Source organism: Centruroides vittatus, unplaced genomic scaffold (assembly GCF_030686945.1).
Source record: "Centruroides vittatus isolate TY-2023 unplaced genomic scaffold, ASM3068694v2 contig_1924, whole genome shotgun sequence".
Taxonomy (NCBI): domain Eukaryota; kingdom Metazoa; phylum Arthropoda; class Arachnida; order Scorpiones; family Buthidae; genus Centruroides; species Centruroides vittatus.
Window position 1 is genome coordinate 121,499 of NW_027121182.1, and position 19,198 is coordinate 140,696.

The 19,198-nt window shown below is 36.8% G+C and overlaps 2 protein-coding genes across 2 annotated transcripts in view; one reads left to right on the forward strand and one right to left on the reverse strand.

The window, feature by feature from the left end:
• On the forward strand, positions 1-15,045 carry eIF3k (eukaryotic translation initiation factor 3 subunit k). The gene is made up of 8 exons (XM_067264789.1): positions 1-127; positions 4,935-5,033; positions 7,096-7,216; positions 7,694-7,768; positions 8,973-9,036; positions 9,104-9,181; positions 14,722-14,847; positions 14,920-15,045. Exons 1-8 carry the CDS (start codon positions 75-77, stop codon positions 14,949-14,951), a joined length of 648 nt encoding a protein of 215 aa, XP_067120890.1. The 5' UTR covers positions 1-74; the 3' UTR covers positions 14,952-15,045.
• Prosbeta3 (proteasome subunit beta type-3) overlaps positions 14,986-19,198 on the reverse strand; it is a 21,859-nt gene continuing 17,646 nt past the window's right edge. The window contains exon 6 of the mRNA XM_067264790.1: positions 14,986-15,101. Coding sequence (XP_067120891.1) covers positions 15,053-15,101 — 49 coding nt within the window. The 3' untranslated portion in view covers positions 14,986-15,052. The remainder of the gene's footprint in view (positions 15,102-19,198) is intronic.

Consider the following 19,198-nt stretch of genomic DNA (forward strand, 5'->3'; position numbering starts at 1 on the left):
AGAATGAAAAACGATGAAACGGTAATCTGGCAACCCTTCCGTAAGTTGGAAAACAAAACGTGTTAAAAAACAAGATGGCGGAAGCAATGCGTGCAACGGTGGCATCTATGTTGAGGGGAATTGATAGGTAATTTTTTATATTATTTTTCATATTTAACTACATTAAGATCGGGATTTCCATTACGTCAACTTATACGCGATTATAGCATATACAAAATGCATTTTTCAAGAGTTATAAGCTTAAAACTGATGATACTGAGTGTGACTCATTCATATTTCACAATATTTCAATGTTTATATCAGGTGTAAATGCTGTTAGTTAGTATTTTTACATTCATTTAATGAAAACTTTGGCATATTTAATTGAATTTGAATTTACTTATTAATTTTATATAAGAAATAATTGATTTTTTATAAGTAGAATGATGAAACTCATTGCAGTTTTATTTTCATGAGTAGAATGTTATATGCAGATGTTAAGATAAAGTGCATTGTTCAGAATTAATACTATATTCAATTTTCTGCGCCTTCATAAATAATTAAGTACATACCCTGTATATTAATGTCATAGTCTTGCTACATGCAAATAAAAAAAAAGTGAGATACGAGGATACAAATTCGGCTACGAACAAAGTGAATGAGACCTTATCGTAGCTGTGGACCATGCTTGTAATGGTAAAAATTTGAAGGAAGTTATGGTCTACCTCCCCCGAAATCTTGACTGGTCTGCTTGTTAAACACGGGATAAGCTTTTGTGTTGTGTGCTCTACGGCTTTGACTGGGTCCCGATCCCTTTGTTCGGAGATGCATTTGCTTCCATTGGGTTTTCTTTATAAGCAGAAAAATGGACTTTATGATGTGCTTACTATCTGGCTATATTAAGGCCTTTTTACCAGGCAGCTTGCCTCTTTTTTGAGGAGAAAGTGCTATTGCTTAGAACGTGCTATAGGCAATATCTGTGACGTAATTCGTTGTGTGTTTCTTTCGGTTATTTTGACCTTTGGTAGCTGTTTTTAATGTAATCCTTTATTGTTTTAAACCGAGACGGATACGCGTACGTTATAAACGGTAGCTCTTCGTAATTCAAAGATGGCATTGAAATGATGGTAATGTTTGCATAAAATCTTGCAGTTTCTACTTATAAATACATAACAGTTTGAATTACTATTGACGTTGAGTATTTGATCTAAATAAGGTCAATAAATGGTTAGATAATGTGGAAATGGATGGAGAAGGCACAAAACTGATTATAGATTTAATGGTAGTCCAGTTTAAGCAAAAAATGATGATGATGATGATGATAATTGTTTGAGTGAACGAATCACTTTCCTCTTTTGCATGTTTCTTGAAATAATAAAATTATATTAAAGGAAAAATGCAGTTTAAAAAAAAAGAAAATATAACCATGGTGTGTAAAATTAAATTGTAATATAAAAATGCAGGTAGACAGACAAAACTACACCAATAATAATATGGCATGCCGATAGACGAAATACAGGGCTATGTTAAGCATAGCATGCATATAACTAGGGCTGTGTTAAGCGCATTTGAGGCTCCTAGCCAAATTTCTTTAGAAGAATTGTGTAAATATTGATAAAGAACAAAAATATGACTAATGAACAATAAGATACAGTCCCTAAAAAGGCAAGGCTCCCGGTTGGTTGCGTATGATATGTGACATGAAACTGTAAATACTATTATATCGCTACATTGGATAAAGCTGGACTAAACAGGATAACTTAGATAATTGAGATCCTGTCGTATTTATTTTTCGTAAAGTGGCTCGGCCGGTTCTAACCGATGTGTTGCAAAGCCGATCTAAATATGCTCCGAGACGAATTAAATAATTAAAATGACAAATCTTAAAATTCACGAAAAATAAAATGTACTTTTCCCCTAGTCATATAGAGAATGTACTAGAGCAGGTCTGGCCAACTTATAGTGGGATTTGATTGACTTCCGGGAGTTAAAAGCATTGATAATTTACTCCACATTTTTGTTTCATGGGAGCTTAATGATCTATCCTATCAAAATTATTTTGCAAAATATAGTTGTATTTAGGTATTGCACAGTAATGTTTCAGGTTACCACTTTTTGTTACAGATACTATTTACTTTTACTGCAACAAAAAAAATGTATTTTCTTTTTGTCACAAATTCTAAATTTTGCTTCTTTTCGGTGCACTTATTTTGCACTGAACTGAATTGTTTATGGTTTAATAAAACAATTTTTAATATAACAAATCTGGCTAGCATTGACTATAGACAAAATGGACACTTCATATTTATCTCGTAGAGCACTGTTACCTACCCGTAGAGAATAGTTTAAAGATTTAATATATATTCCTATTAAAATTGCAAGTGTTTGTTGCTTTTTAACAAACCATATTATCTGCGATTGACCAGATACGATATGGCAGTCGACCGGTCGATCACGATCGATTTGTTGGTCGTGCCCGTATTAGACGTGGCTCTGTGAGCAACCTGTTTACCAGTCCTGTAGACTGGTAAACAGGTCGCTCACATATTTAATCATGCAAAGCTTGCAACATACTTTATTATCGTTTTAAGCCAGATACACACAGGCTGATATACCCGAACAGGCATCCCGTCCGGTATATCTGAACGTGTGGATGACAGAACTGTCAGTTTTTTCATCTGCACATTTGGAATATACCAGATAGACATGCCTATTTGGGTATATTGATACATGTGTAGCCAGCTTTAGTGTGCAATGAATCTGAAAAGTTTGGAGCCAGTGATGTAGCTGTTCTTGTTCATCTTCTGTCAGTTCTTTTCAGATATTCTCTTTCTTTTGTTCTCTCTATACAATTGCTTACATCTCCACTTTTGCTCTTTTTGTAATCCTTGAATTATATCTTCTCAAAGAATATAAGGCCATTCTTTCCATCTCTGACGGGATAGTTTGTATTTTTTGATTATTTGTGACTTGCTAGTATGGTAAGACCCCACTTAATGCAGGGGATACATTCCTAGACGAAAAAGCTCTAAATGAAACAGCGTTAAACGGGGTCATTTTAACACAGATAAATAGAGAAAGGGGAACATGTGACCAAAAAATAAACAGATTTTACTTTAATTTTAAGTTATTTTTATATTAATTTGCATTATAATATATGTTAATAACACAGAAACATATGCAAAGGTCCTGGCTCTTCTGAAATTCTGTTTTTGCGATAAAGTCGCATAGTTTCATTTGTCGCTTTTTCTTTCTTTCCTTAAGCAAATGTTACTAGCAAGAGACTGCCTCCAAAATTTATCATCTTACTTTACATTACTTTCAATACCTGAATAATTCCCTACAATTTGACCAACAATTTTGGTTAATGTTACCAAACTTTCACTGAGGAAATCTGTAGAGAAATTCTCTGGGTTCTTCGTTTTCAGAATCTCTCTTTTCCAGTTCTACAGGAATTCCTTGTTCTTCCAGTTTTTGGAGGTTGTTGTTGGTAAGGCTCTCACCAGAAACCTGCAGTAACCTCTTCAATATCCTGCTCATTTACATCTCCTAGTCCTACTGTATCGATTAGGTTTGGACAGTTTGGTCAACCTCATTGAAAATTCTTGGATACTTCTGCCTATAACTTCTTTCGTACTTCGTTCACGCATTTATCAGTTAATCCTTGTCAAGCAAAGTCAATATTGCCTATGGCATCCCATGATATATTTTTTCCAAAATTGCACCAAACAAACATAGATTTAAGGAAAGTAAGTGGTATGACAAATTACCACCTTTAGCTGATTGGTTTGTGTTTGGGAATAATAATATTATACGGTACATGAATCTATGAAATGCTGCGATAATTTGAATCAGTGTAAATTTTGAGCTTTTTTTAAGGCTTCCAGCAGATCACGTTCTATGGAATCAGCATTAAGTGGGAGCTTACTGTATAAATTATATTAATTTAAAGATTTACTTTTAAAGTTAGAAAAAGTTTATTTTTAAATTGTTCTTGCTTAATGTATTTTGTGGTACTAATTTTTCTAGTCACATACAAATACATTTGTAAACGTTTACAGTTATCATTGAGTTTTCTTTATAAGCAGTAAAATTGATTTTATGATGTGGGAATTAAATGCTGAAGATTGCAAACCTAATCCAGTTAGAGTAATAACAACAGAATTATTATTTTTATATTATTTAGCACACAGTAAAATTGGTTTTGTTATATGTTGTTTTGCTTAATGTCTGTCTCTGAAGTCCCATCAATGAGGTTAAGTAAGGACTTGCCACTTATGAATATTAACTCTGCTGCGTATTGATAGTGAACAATTCATAACTTGAGCAAGAGTTTCTTTATATAAGAATGCTATGCAAGGCTGTTGCTTTATAAAAAATCCAAAAGTTTGTAGAATTGATCTTTTGTCTATTTTTGTTTATTACATTGGCCAAAAATTCTAGTAAGGAAATGGTGCAGCCAGCAGATATCTTGAATATTTATCTCCTTTCTAATATAAGACTATGATGACTGGGTGGCCGAGGTGGTTAAGGTGTCGGCCTATCTTTCTTGGGCACCCGGGATCAAATCCATTCAAGTTACTCCGGGACTGTACGACTGTTCTTTCCGGGTACATTTGGTCTCGTCCCTTGCAATTCTAGCATTCCTGTTGTAAGCCTGGCTAAACCCCCAACAATGGATTTCAGAGTTAGACAGGACTGTCATCTACCCCATATTCTAAATTGTAAACAGATGTCTTATTGCTTGTAAGATTGATAATGTAAATATTATTGATGATAATTAAGTCATTTATTGGATTTCATTTAAATCTATATTTAATGATTATAAGTTGTGCTTTAAGCATCTTGCTTCGAACTGATACATTATAATTTCGTGAGAAATAATCTGTAATTCTGATTGATAGAATATTTGTTTTCTTTATATGCATCTTATTAATTAATTTGTAAATTTTAAGGTATAATCCAGAAAATCTCCAAACTCTTCATAAATACGTGGAAATTCAAGCCAGGGAGAATGCTTACGATCTCGAAGCAAATTTGGCCGTTCTCAAATTGTAAGTAGTTTTTTTCTTGTGTTATGTATTTTATTTGCAAAGTTATAAAGTTGTTTGTAAGATTAAGTTATTAATGCTGTGCTATGACATGCGAAACAGAGTTGAGCTATAAGATAGTGCTGTGCCGAATTTCTCTATTACTTTGGAATAGAGATCTTAAGCCCGAGCTGAGTTGTCGACAACTGTAGTAATCTTCTCTGAAGATGGCATTGGATGTATAATTTGATGTTGACACGTCGGTCGATGATTAATTTCAAATTGTCGGAGATTGTGCGGAAGAAAATGCAAAATGAATATTACCTCTCGGCTTTTGGTGTAGATATAGTTGGCAAAAACAATGTTAAATATTTGTGAATATGTTTTGTTCAATGTAGGATAATTATTTAATTGGTTTATGCTTAAATCAATAAATTTATTGTTCTTGATCACATAACTAATATTAGATTTAGGATTGCATTACAATAAATAAAGTAGCCAGTATACAAATTGCGTTACCTATAAAATCCTATAAAGATATGTTTAATTTTTAAATTAAAGTATCATTTTGTTGCACATCTGAAACTGTAAAGATTGCGACGTCATAAACCCGAGACAACTTTTCATTGGTTGATAAAGTTTTTCTGTAGCAATGTTTCTGGCAATTGAATTGGACATAGGTATAAAAACCCATGCGTAGGTGATATATTTTTCGTAAAAATACACTACTGGCCAATGTGAGAAAAATGAGTTTTCAGCACATAAAAAGTCTATGATCATCACTTTGAATGCCTAAGGTTTAATGTTGTGCATTGTGATCAACAGTTGTACATTTGTTACAAAGATGTGAACATCAAAAGGAAAGATCGGGAGGTAACGGCGTGAATATATTCTACCAGGATAGGATGCCAAATCATCTCGGCCTGTGAGAACTTACTTAGAAGAACATGGAGTAACAGTAAAAGTGCGAAGAGCAAATGAGTGCACAAACCATGGGATCAGCCGTGCAAGATGGATTTAAGTGTATTCTCCCTTTAAGAAACATAGATAATGGCTTGGACCTAAACTGTAAGAGAACTTGACTGTTCTTGTGTTAGATTCGTAACATGCATGAATTTGATGGTCAAACCTTACATTAGTCATAAAAAAGATGAGGTCTATAACAGGGATTGGTTGATGCAGGTAGTAATGTTTCTGGAGAGTCAAACGGTTTGGAGATGCATAATCTGGTAAAGGTGTCGGCAGGCAATGGTTTATAAATGGGTGTGCAAAGCCTATGGGAGCCCTGAAAATAAACAGCAATCGGAAGGGTGTATTACGCTCTGCTTCATCAAAGAATGCATCTCGTCAAAACATGACTCTATTCAAAAAGCTTCTTGTTGGCTACTAGGCACCTTACATCTTCATTTGCAAAAGAAAAGAGTGCCACCAACTTTAACATTTAGAACTTATTTATAGGCAACAGTATATTGACACAGCCATTAATAAGACACAATTTCTTAAATGAAATGAAAGGTTGATGGATTTCAGAATATGATTTGGATACGAAAAGCTGGAACAATTCTCATATCATGCAAACTGATCTCCATCGTAATATAATAAACTGTATTGTTAGGCAACAATTACAATGCATGATACTTATCATTTACAGTTACAGATAGATTGCATTGTGGTGCAAATGACTTCATTCAGTTGTTGGCTCATTGTTACAACTCCAAACACAACTGCACATGGCTAAAGCAAACAATATATTAGAGTTTTTCATGAAGTGATATAAGCATGGCAAGGTCTGTTTCAATATGGTGCATTCTTAGACAAAACAGAGTATAAATATTTCTGCAGTATCACATATTAACCCCAGTCCATATTTAATGTATGCATAATTAAAAATTTGTAGCAGTCTATAATGTTTCAGAGCTGTGAGAAGCATATAGTTAGCAGTCTGGGATATGCTAAATTTATTATGGACTCTGTCGGGCCGGAAGGGTTTGGAACAAATGTGCCAGAAAATTGGCAGCCGACCCGTATTTTATATATTGTATTGCATCAATATTATCAGAATGTTAATCGTATTTTTGTGTTGCAGATACCAGTTTAATCCGCAGAAATTTCAAAAGCATGTGGTGGAACAGATACTGTTGAAGGCCCTCACCAACCTCCCGCACACGGATTTCGTTTTGTGCAAGTGTCTGATCGATCAGAGTCACGTATCCTTTGAAAAATTGAATGGTCAGAGAATAAGGCAGAGCATGTACCAAAGTGAGGGAACAAGTGATCTGGCTTGTTTGTCTCTGTAAGTAACTTTGCAGTGACACACAAGCAATGATAATCACACGTGCACTCACGTGGCAAGAGGTGCATCACTTCTGTCGTACCGTCTCGACGGACATCGACACACATTTTTTATCGATTCCGTTTGAAGTGGCACGACAGATTCCAGATTACGTGTCACATTGCTTTGATACATGCTCCAGTTAAGAGCTTTGAGAATGGGGCTTCTTTCTCCAATCCTCGATTTTCGTCTTACCCGTCTTAATTGTATGCTAGTATCTGGCAAGATCGGACTTTTTTTGCCAGATAGTAGCATATGATTGCTACACTGGCATTTCAATCATTTGGAAATCATTATTTTTACATGCATATTATTTTAAGAAAATTGTCATCTTCCTTGACAGAAAAAACAGTTTGATAAGAGCAACATCAAGGAAATTATTGAGTTGCACGATTTATTAGAAATGGCAAAATTTAAAGAGTTTTGGGTAAGTACAGTTACTTGACAAATTGTAATTTTAATCTGCATGAATAAATAATAGAAATTCCTTGTTTCAAGGAGTGTAATTTCTCAGCATGTGCATGACATATCAATAGTAGTTATTTGGTGAGAATGTCATCTGGCGATAACTGTGGATGACTTCCGATTGAGACAAAAGGATTATATTATGTAGTCTCCTTAAGATGGATGTATAATTAGATCCAGTTTAGTAATTTGTGGCATTAATAAATGCAGGCCTCATACCGCACATTGGCAAGAAAAGCAATACAACTCAAAAAATGGCAATTTTGAGATTATGTCATTGAAAAATATGTATGAAGTGCCCCAACGTTCACAACAAGCGTCACATCTCTATCTCGCAAGAAAAGTGACATCTCAAAGACCTCATTTAACTGATAACACCTCACATTCGACGAGAGCAGAGCTACAGATCCATAATTACTATACTATAGATTATAATAGAATTTACTGTCATAAATACTTACCTGAAATTTAAAAACAGCTTATAGTATAAGTTTTATAGTATTCTTTAAGTAGATTTTTCTCAAATACTGCATTTTTGAGTTGTGTCACCCGTCTTGCCGAGGTGCAATGCGTAATCCAGCAAATGACGAGGGCAGTGAATTGACTTTGGACCCAAATCTAGTCCCTAGAGATAACCGAATATAATTTACCGCACAATCATTCGACCCATGGATCAAATGCAAATGTTGCATATTTAAATCTTAATCGTAACCATAATTAGGCCGCGTTTCTTTATGCAGCGAGAGTGTAGCAAAATTACGTCACGAGCAATGTTGGCCAATTAGAAACCAGTTTCAGTGTGTTCGCTGTAAAACGCTTCTCGAATGCTGCATAAAGAAACGCGGGGTTAGATAATTCTTGGTAATTTTTAGTTAGTATTTTCATTGTTGAATATTTAGTACACTACCATATAATTTTGTAATAGAAAAAAAGATTTATGTTTTCATCCTTTGTCAAGTGCCAAGGACGATAACAACAATGGATGTGTCAGAAACCTCGACTGCTTAGATATACATTTTCAGAGGGCCATTCATTTTACTCCACAGTTATCGTTACGGTTATGGTTACAATAAAACAATGCCTTATATATATATGTGTACTTAATACCATATGTGGGACATTTCTGTTCTGTACTTTAAATACAACATTTTGTTTTTTATTTATAGGAAAAAATAGCAACCATGAAAGATATCAATACAATAAACGGTTTCGAAGACTCCATTCGAAAATGTAAGTCATTTCTCACAATTTTAAAATTTGATTTGGTTTCAGCTAACCCAAATAACTTTCTTTACAGTCATATGTCACATAATTAACATTACCTACCAAAGGGTGAGCAAGTCGGAACTGGCAGTACTACTAGGAAACGTGGAAGGTTTGTGTCGTTTATTCCTTTTGTCGCTCGATAAAATACATAGATTTAGTGCCGTAACCTCGGATGCGCATCATTAATTGCAACGCCCAAGTTTGCACACGGTGGCATTAGCAGAGGATCTTCACGCATCCATGCTCGGCCATATAGAAGGACATTTTGAAAATGTGTTGTTTGACAGTGGCAAACAATTTTTTAAAACAAATAGCTAGAGATGTAATAGATTTATTTAAATCGCATTCTAAATGGGTTCATAAATTTCGTAATGAAATCTGGAAACTTATCATTGTATGATGTTGAAATTTGAAATGTGCTTTCATAAGATTATTTGCTAAAGAGGGTTTCGGGCAAAACTGGACTCAAACTATAGAGGTCGAAGACCGATAAGAAATGCTAGAATATTAGCCACGGCAGGTCAGTCGTTTTTGTATTAAATGGCAATTTGAAATTTATCCGATCAAGTTCGATTTTTCTTTTTTAAATTGTAGGTCTCTATCACATTTGTGACGTAAAGACACTTTAAAACAGCCAAATGTGAGTAGTAGTCGTCGTGTGAAAAGTACTTGGTTGTCATAAGAATGGTCCATGTAAAGGTCGCCTTTGGCGGCCCGAGTCAAAGAAATCGCCCGACTGAGATAATTGCTCCCACCTGGAGCTGGGGCCATAAACGGCCGGAAGGATCAAAGGTGGAGCGTCCCCACTTAAGGGTCAATGTGTTGGCCACGTGCCGGCCAGCTTGAGAAAACAAAAATAAATAAAGCACGGACGCAAATGTGAGCTACGTCGGCGGGAGATAGGGCGGACGTCTTGGAAGGCTCTAAGAAGGGGAAGGAAGTGATTGGTCGCAGGAGGCAGTGCCAGAATCCCTTAAATTGGAAGGGTGGCAAAAAAGCGAGGAGAAAGGGCGAGGGACCTGGTACGTGGCGGTCTCTAACAACAGGCAGACCTTTGAGGCGGATAGAGAGAGTGTTCTCCTCTTGGAAAGTCCTCTGGAGAAAGGTTGTTGTAGAGACGGACGGCCACGAGGTTAAGCCATCTCCGGAAGAGTGACTCGTGTTCCCAGGCCAGCTAAGTCGACGTGCTGCATCACAGCTTCGATACTGTAGTGTACGTAATGCTATTGCATAGTGTATATCTTTGTAAATATTTGTAAATAAACTGTATATAACTAATCATTGAGTGTGGAGGTGTGACTTTCCGACGGACCTTCTAACGGAACATTTGTAAAGATCACGAGACGAGTAAGAAGGATCTTCACTGGCGCAGTCTTCGACAGGATATTCTTGCAAATCTTCAGGAGATTCTCGCAAGACGACAGGAAAGTACTGAGCCCACATTCGAGATTTGGATACTTACGGAAGGAAGAGTAGCCGGAAATCAAGGCGGAACAGAACTCAACATTGGTAAGTTGTTCTTGATTATTTGTATTCAGAATGCCGGGACGCGGAAGGACTCAAGGGTCAAAAAGGGGTATGCCATGTTCTGAGGATCAGGGAGGTCGGGCTGATCTTAGTCAATCCCAGGAAATGGATACGGAGCCGGAAAAGGAAATTTTGGACCCCGAGGTCGAGGTTACGGACAACCAGAATGAAATAGAGGGACGTGAGTCTGACGAGTTAGAGAAATTACGCTTGCAGATTAGACTAGCCGAGATAGACTCTAAAAACAAAGAAATAGAAACTTAGAAAAAGAAAGAAATGGACATTAGAAAGAGCGAAAAAGAAATGGAAATGCAAATTAGACTAGCCGAAATAGAGTTAGAGAGAGATCGTCTACGAAGTGATTCTAGGACTAGTAATAACTCTGAGCTGGGAGGTAACTTGGATAGCCTAGCTAGAAAAATCAGATGGGCGTTACCTAAAATGCCAGACAAGGAGGCGGAAGTACCGTCGTGGTTTCGGGCCGTAGAGGTAGTGTTACAAACGTACGATGTGCCGGAAGAACTTCAGGGGCAGCTAGTTTTAACGGTGCTATCGGAGAAATGTAAAACGGCGTTAAATAGGCTTACGGCAGACGAGATCAGGGATTACCAAACCTTAAAACAATTCCTACTAGACGAGCTGAGACTGTCTGCCGCTGAGTACCTCAAAGAGTTCACTTCCGCTGAAAAGGGAAGCAAAGAAACGTGGCCCCAATTTGCAGCTAGAATGGAGGATCTGTATCGGTATTATCTAAATAGTAGAGGCGTAGATTCTTTTGAGCAGCTAACAAAATTAGTGGTCTCGGATCACCTTAAGACTAAGTTAGATGCTGACACTAAGCGTTATGTTTTGTTGCAAGAAGGTAAAGGCTGGTTCCCACCGGAAGAGTTAGCCAGATACGCAGATAAGCATGCGGAGGCTGTGGAAAAGGGTGACGTTAGACTTATACCTGAACGCGAAAGGGATAGAACAGTCACTAGAACTGGAGGCATGAGCGCGAACAATGGAGGATCAAGAATGAGATGCTATGTCTGTGACCAAATGGGTCATCTCAGAAGGGATTGTCCTCGGAGAAATATTAAAGAGGAAGGACCAAAGCCTAAAGCAACGCGAGCGGTTAAAATAGACGAAACAGTAGAATCGGACGAGCAGCTAGTAGCTAGGGTAAAGGTGAACAGGGAAACGATCAGCGGAAACGTACCCGTTAGTAGAAACGAAAATCTCCTGCTCACTTGTAAAGGTAATAAATTTTCTGCAATAGTGGACACGGGGGTAGATATGACGGTAATTAGGAAATCTGTAGTGCCTGTTTACGTGTCGCGGGCAGCGAGAAAGGTTAAGTTGATCAGCGCATTTGGGCAGCAGGTATCAGCAGTGTTAGCGACAATACCTGTAAGACTAGAAGGGAGGTCGAATAAAAAGAAAAATGATTACGCTCCAGCCTTGATAACTTGCGCATTAACTGACGAACTTAGCTGCGGTACAGATGCATTACTTTCGGCAGCCGATTATTGCGTTTTGAGGAGAGTCGAACGGACGAAAACGAATAGGCGACGGAAACCAGTCGCGAGGGTTACGGTTGCGAAAGAAAGCGGGGAAAATAGGACGAGCCCCACGACAAATAAAAAGAGCGATGCTAGAAAATATTGTAAGGCGGGTCATAGTCGGCAGGCAAGCGTTCCCCTTCGGCTAGTTGACCGCACGCCTCTTAAGGAACAATCGGTCCCTAGGGCATTGGTAGCGCGGGATAATAAGGCAAAAATCGCGCACAGAAGAGGGAAAAATCGTAATGAGATCGACGTACTATCCAGACGGGAAATCAGGAGCAATCCGGAACCCCCAGATCGTGCAGACAAGGCAGTTTAATTTCGGTATTAAGTCCTTCGGATAGATGTAATCAGTATCTACCAGGCGATTCTGAATGCAATGTGACGGGACAATTTGCCGAAGATGTTATTGACTGTGTAAAATATCTTTTTCTGTAAAATATTAAATACTGTATATTGTTAGTATAGTTTATTATTTGTAGTAACTTGATCCTTGTAATAAGAAAGGAGGAAGTGTAGTGTAACAAAATAATTTGTACGGTAAAGATTGCTGTGTGTCGTGGCAGTATTGTTTAGGTCAAACCGGCTTTTGTTGAAGCGCAGTTTGAACCTTGTCGGTGGGAGGTGTAAAGGTCGCCTTTGGCGGCCTGAGTCAAAGAAATCGCCCGACTGAGATAATTGCTCCCACCTGGAGCTGGGGCCATAAACGGCCGGAAGGATCAAAGGTGGAGCGTCCCCACTTAAGGGTCAATGTGTTGGCCACGTGCCGGCCAGCTTGAGAAAACAAAAATAAATAAAGCACGGACGCAAATGTGAGCTACGTCGGCGGGAGATAGGGCGGACGTCTTGGAAGGCTCTAAGAAGGGGAAGGAAGTGATTGGTCGCAGGAGGCAGTGCCAGAATCCCTTAAATTGGAAGGGTGGCAAAAAAGCGAGGAGAAAGGGCGAGGGACCTGGTACGTGGCGGTCTCTAACAACAGGCAGACCTTTGAGGCGGATAGAGAGAGTGTTCTCCTCTTGGAAAGTCCTCTGGAGAAAGGTTGTTGTAGAGACGGACGGCCACGAGGTTAAGCCATCTCCGGAAGAGTGACTCGTGTTCCCAGGCCAGCTAAGTCGACGTGCTGCATCACAGCTTCGATACTGTAGTGTACGTAATGCTATTGCATAGTGTATATCTTTGTAAATATTTGTAAATAAACTGTATATAACTAATCATTGAGTGTGGAGGTGTGACTTTCCGACGGACCTTCTAACGGAACATTTGTAAAGATCACGAGACGAGTAAGAAGGATCTTCACTCGATTTTACCATATTTCAGATTGACTGCATTTAGCTTTTATTACTTCTCTCCCTCTCCCACTTCTTTTTTCACGTTCTTTGTGTTAACCCGTGATTGTGTGCAGTGGCAGCGATTTTCTGTGCCTATTAGTTTTTCATGGGAAATTTTACAGATTTGAGTTGGCACATAGCATGAGGACTGCAGCCAAATATCCATGCAAAAATTTTTTCCTGCTTGTCACAGATCCTCAGGAAAAAATCACCGTGGATTGCTGCTTGCATGTGCAATTGGTACAAAATTTCTTTATCATCACATGATCATATACACACGATGGCAATTTTTGGTGACATCGTACAGGTCTTTTGCGATTGCTAGATGTAGTAATCCCGATGACGTGGAAGTTGGCAAAGTGCTACAATCTTTATGTTTTTGTGGGTTTATATTACAGAACGCTTTAAACTGTTGCATCCCAGGCTATCTCATGCTCAAAAAATTCAGAAAATGATTTTTCTGATCCGAGAAACTCCTCGGACCTGCCATCTTTTATTTGCAGCCGAATGCATTTCACATTATCCCACACTACCACAAATTTTCAAGGACTCTCACTGTCTTTGAATAGGTATTGCTGTGTAAACTAAACAATGTATGATGTCTTCTACACCTGTCAAATTTCAACATTTTTTGATGATATAAAATTTGATGAATACCAGTTACCTGCAGTGTAAAGTCACCGTCTTACGTATGCAATTGCAGATTAACCTTTTATTAATGTGATAATACTGTTGTGTTTCCATGTGTGTGACTGACCAATACTTATCCTCGAGAGTTCTGTATTGTCACAGTGATTAATATTTTGATTTGCATATATATCTCATAATTGCAATAGTGAGAACCATTCCTTTTCATGGCAAACTTTAAGAATTGGTTCAATAGATTCCAAGATTCTTTTGTTATTGGAAAACTTATCTGAAAGGAATGATATATGTAGTCCTATAGTGTATTGCTTTAGTCTTGGTATGGTAGAATTACTATTATTATTTAAAAATGAGTTTTTTCAGTTTTACACGTGCGAGTGAGCCTTATCGACGATAAGATACATAAATGTTACAATTGTCATGAAATACATGTGTGTCGAGGACCCCTCCCATACAAACTCCCTAAACCCAATTCTCTATACTTACTTTTTCATAGGGTGCTAGAGAGTAACTATGGGAAACAAATGCTACCCTGTAACGAGGGCAACGCCGGGCATTCTTTACTAGCTATTGTCCCAATTTATGTTTTGTTTTATTTCTAGAGAGCCAATTGGCTACCTGGATGAGCAAATACGGTTGGAAGGACATTGGCGACGGAATGGTCTTTGTGGCCAATCAGGAAGAAAACATCAAGACCAAGAATATCGCAGAGAAGATAGACTTCGAAAGTAGGTACACTTCGTTACTCGTTCCCTTCGGCAAAATTTAACATCCGACATAAATTCCTTTTTATTTTACAGGTACTGCCGCCATAATGTCGTCCTGCAGGTGAAGGTATCGCTTCAAATAAAAAATTTTGTATACTGTTTGGAGTCGGAATAATGTTTTATTAATACAAAATAAAAGAAAAAAAATACTAGACGATACATCGCATTAATCCATTCTAGTCTTCAGAGTCTTCACTGTTACTTTGTCCTTTTCACTGGAAAAAAACAAAAAAGGAAAATCAATAAGCTTTATACAAATTGTGACCAACCTCAAAGCCTGGCACAAACTGGTCCAATCATTGGCTGTCATACCCTTTAATGATCATCATCATTGTGCATTTGGAAGTTTGTAGGCTACAGCACATGTTCCTTTCTTGTAATTCAAGCAAAGTAAGATATACAAAATAGTATTATTTTTTTATCTGAAAATCGATAATGAAATAATAAAACTCAACTTTGGGTTCATAGTCCAACAATCAACAAAACACGGTTTCAAAGAAGAAATGAAATAATAATCATGAATTCAATTTTTGTCAAACAGTTTTGGCTGCTTCCATTTATCATTTCACAAACTACCCAGCAATAGTTTGTCAAAAGAAGTCAAATGACTGTAAAAAAATCCCCTCTGACGTCGACCAGTTCGTGCCAGGCTTAGAGTAATTTTCAGTAGAATTAAACTACAAAGTGGGTAGAAAGTAACTAGCCATTAAGAAATCAACATAATTTCTAATGATAATAAGTGGCATGTCGAATAGTTTTCAAGCGGACGTACAAATCCAGGCTTTTAAATTGTGGATAGCACTGGCACCTATGTTAAAACTAACTCCAATGACAGAGATAGAGGATTATCATGCAGATGGAAGGACAGCTGTGTCCTGTTGTTATTAGCTTTGAATGAAAAGTGTTGATTATAGCATGATGTTCCTTCACCATATGCCACCAATGCTGGGATTATAAAATTCCATTGGGTGTTATACATGCACACACATTTAATTATGAACCCTGCAATATCAAAATGCCTGGTTACTTTCCACGCAACACAGTATATAATAATACCCCCAATAGGACTGGCAGCCATTCTCATGTATGAATGTACAATGACTGATTCACTGACTTAACTTGTCATATGTACATGGTGTGCAATAATAAGTATGTTGTGCACATTTTTCAACTTAAAATTTAAAATTGAAGAAATACAAATCCACGTACATGAGAAACTAAATTATTGTGATGAATTTCTTGGAAACAATAATAATAGAGGGTAACCAATACTTGGCATTATTTAAAAAAAAATTAGTGATATCTACTTTTCTGGGCCACACCACATCTTGAAGGCCAGTTAATCAAGATATATTTTTAAACTAGTTCAAGAATTGTTAAAACCAATTTGATCAAAACAACCAAATTACAAAAATGCTTACAAGTTCAAAATAAATCTTGGACCACTCTACTAACAGTAGAGTGGAATAATTTTTACACAAAGGCTCTGGGAAATCAAAAATGTACACTAATCCTCCAGCATTCAATAGGAATAAAACCAGGACTGTGGAGTCTGTAGATTTTTACTTCACCGACTCCGACCGGGGACGGACACGTTAACAAAACACGCCCGGAAATTCTGACGTCGTCGTGCGACCAAAGAATTTAAGCTTCAATATATATAGTTCTAATAAAGATTGGAATAAAAAAGTTTCTACGTTCGAAGCTAAAAGACTTGTAAGTAATGACATACTCTTATTAACATCATTAACCCATCTCAATTATAAGCGCAGAGCCCAAACAGTTAGGAGTTGAAAGTTGAAATTTGGTATACAGGGTACACTATCGTGAGAATGTACAGTAAGAAGGGATTTTTCAAAATTCCCCCCGCTGGGGAGTGGAAAAGGGTTAAAGATCACGCCGAAGAACTCGGCTTCAATTGTACTATTTTAGATGCCATATTTTTGCAGGAAATCGAACATTTTTTTAGAACCAAAAATTCTCAACGATATTTAGTGTTCCGTCGTATCCAAAATTGACGCGGGGAGCGCATGCGCATACGTTCGCTTTATTCAAACTCTTCATCATAATGTTTGAGTTCATATTTATGAACGACTCTGGAAGATCCAGCTTACTTTTGGAATTAAGTAAACCCGAAGAACTCGGAAAACGTTCGTTATTCGTCACTTAGTAGTACTAGGCACTAGTTAGTGGTTGCAGTGAGTCTTAATTATCGTTATCCCGGTGCGGTAAGCAGATATCTAAAAATTCTCTAATTAGTCTTGGAAAACGGAAGACCTAATTCTTGCACCCGTTGAAAATGGTAAGAGTGGCTATAATGTAATAATCTTAATCTTTGCTATTGTTACTTTTCACCCCAGCAATGCTGTGCTCATCTGCTAGTCAATATATAAATATGCATTCGATGATTTTTACTTTTCCGGTTGTTATATATAACAGAGGAAAAGTGTAGCAATTGGTAAAAAAAAATGATTCCATTCCAAATTTTTTACATTTTTGGACTTGGGACACTTCGAAATGTCGAGATTTGCAAAAGATTCGGGTTTTTATTTTTCTGTATGTATGGATGTTATGCTGTGGGGGGGGGGGCACGATTTCGAATCTGAGTCAAATGATTTAACACACGAGTTATTAAGCTTCAAAGTGGTTGAACTAAATCATTTGATACACATTCTAACATCTGTGCATACAGAAAAAACCCCGAATGTTTTTGCACTTCTCTACGTTTCGAGGCTTCCCGAATCCAAAAGAGTAAAAATCTGGCAGCCGGGAAAGTGATAATAATGAAGTTTCTGATTACTTTTTCAAAAATACAAAATAAAATGATTTTAAAAAACTAATTAAACATTAAAATCTGACACATCCACTGAATATATAAATTCACATTTATTGACTTGTTTGATGATGGAAATGGTATTTGGTAAGCACGTACGAATAAAAATAGTAAGTACATTTGTATACAAACAAATTACTTTAAATAAAAATGTTATATACTCGTACATAATATATGAGTATGTTGGGTAATACAAGTATACACATTAAAGTCAAGAATAGATATCTAACATTTAGACTAATAAAGAAAAAGGTTGCTTATTTTGCCATGTTGATTAACTTATCATTTTTCATTTGTTAAATATAAACTGAATTAGGCTGCGACCATGCAGACACGAGCGAGTGAATTTTCCGAGAGAGCGAGAAGCGATAAATATCAAACCCTGTTAGATATGTGCGAGAACCAGAAATTTGCTCTCGCCGGCAATATTTCTCGCTTTTCGCTTGTGCATGTTTTTCCTTTGCAATAACTATATCGCCGGCAACCTCTCGATCGCTACTAAATTTGCGTCTGCATAGTCGCACCCTTACTCCTCACCAAAAAATTTAAGAGTGGAAAATAAATGCTCTACTGAAACTTGGATTGGTGGCAATGCTGTATCTCGGATAATGTCTGGATAGTGCAGTATCACCATTTTAACATCCAAACTCGAAGACTGGTCAATGGGATGTACTTTTTCCAGTGCATTGTAAAAATAATTTTGTAAGATTTCTGTCTGTGCTCGTATTAAAACTAAAGCTTGATTTTCGGGTAGAGAAGTATTATAAAATAAACTAGCAATGAGCCAGATGTTGCTCAGACAAAAAGTAACGACAACGAACATTAAGATTATTAGATCATAGTCAATCTTACCCGTTTTCACTGGGTGCAACAATTGGGTTCGAGACTAATTAGAGAATTTTTAGATGGGTCTTGAATTCTACTGTACTGTTTTAGATGCATTTTTTGCGGGAAATCGAACATATTTTTAATGTTTGATTTCCCACAAAAACCACATTAAAACAGTACGGTAGAATCCAAGTTCTTCAGAAAAATCCTTAATCTGATAAATTGACATGACAAAATGAATATTGATAGAGTAAATAAAAATATGTGTGAAATGTAAAGGCTGTGAAACTTATGTAATAGTGTTTTTTCACAAGCCACATGCAACGAGAGATATTCTTTCTTTCATGTAGACACACGTAGTTTTTTCTCTTCTTCGGTCCCTTTAATTTTATTGGTGTAAAGCTAATTTAAGGTTTATTATAACTTTCTACAGTAAAAATATATTTCTGCTATTTATAATATTTTATAACGTTCAAATTCTTTTTAAACATTATGGATTACAGCAGCATTATTTTTACTAAAAGAATGATTCAATGATTCGCATCAATTATAATTCTAAAACATATAAAATATTATATACACAGGAAGAACCCGCTTAACACCGATTCGATATAACGCTGTCTGCTCGAAGCTAGAAAAAAGTTCAAAATT

Coding starts and splice junctions, on each gene's coding strand:
- eIF3k (XM_067264789.1), top strand. CDS start 75: ATGGCGGAAGCAATGCGTGCAACGGTGGCATCTATGTTGAGGGGAATT. Junction 7,217..7,693: donor GTCTGATCGATCAGAGTCAC/GTATCCTTTGAA, acceptor CAGAAAAAACAG/TTTGATAAGAGCAACATCAA. Junction 14,848..14,919: donor AGAGAAGATAGACTTCGAAA/GTAGGTACACTT, acceptor TTTATTTTACAG/GTACTGCCGCCATAATGTCG.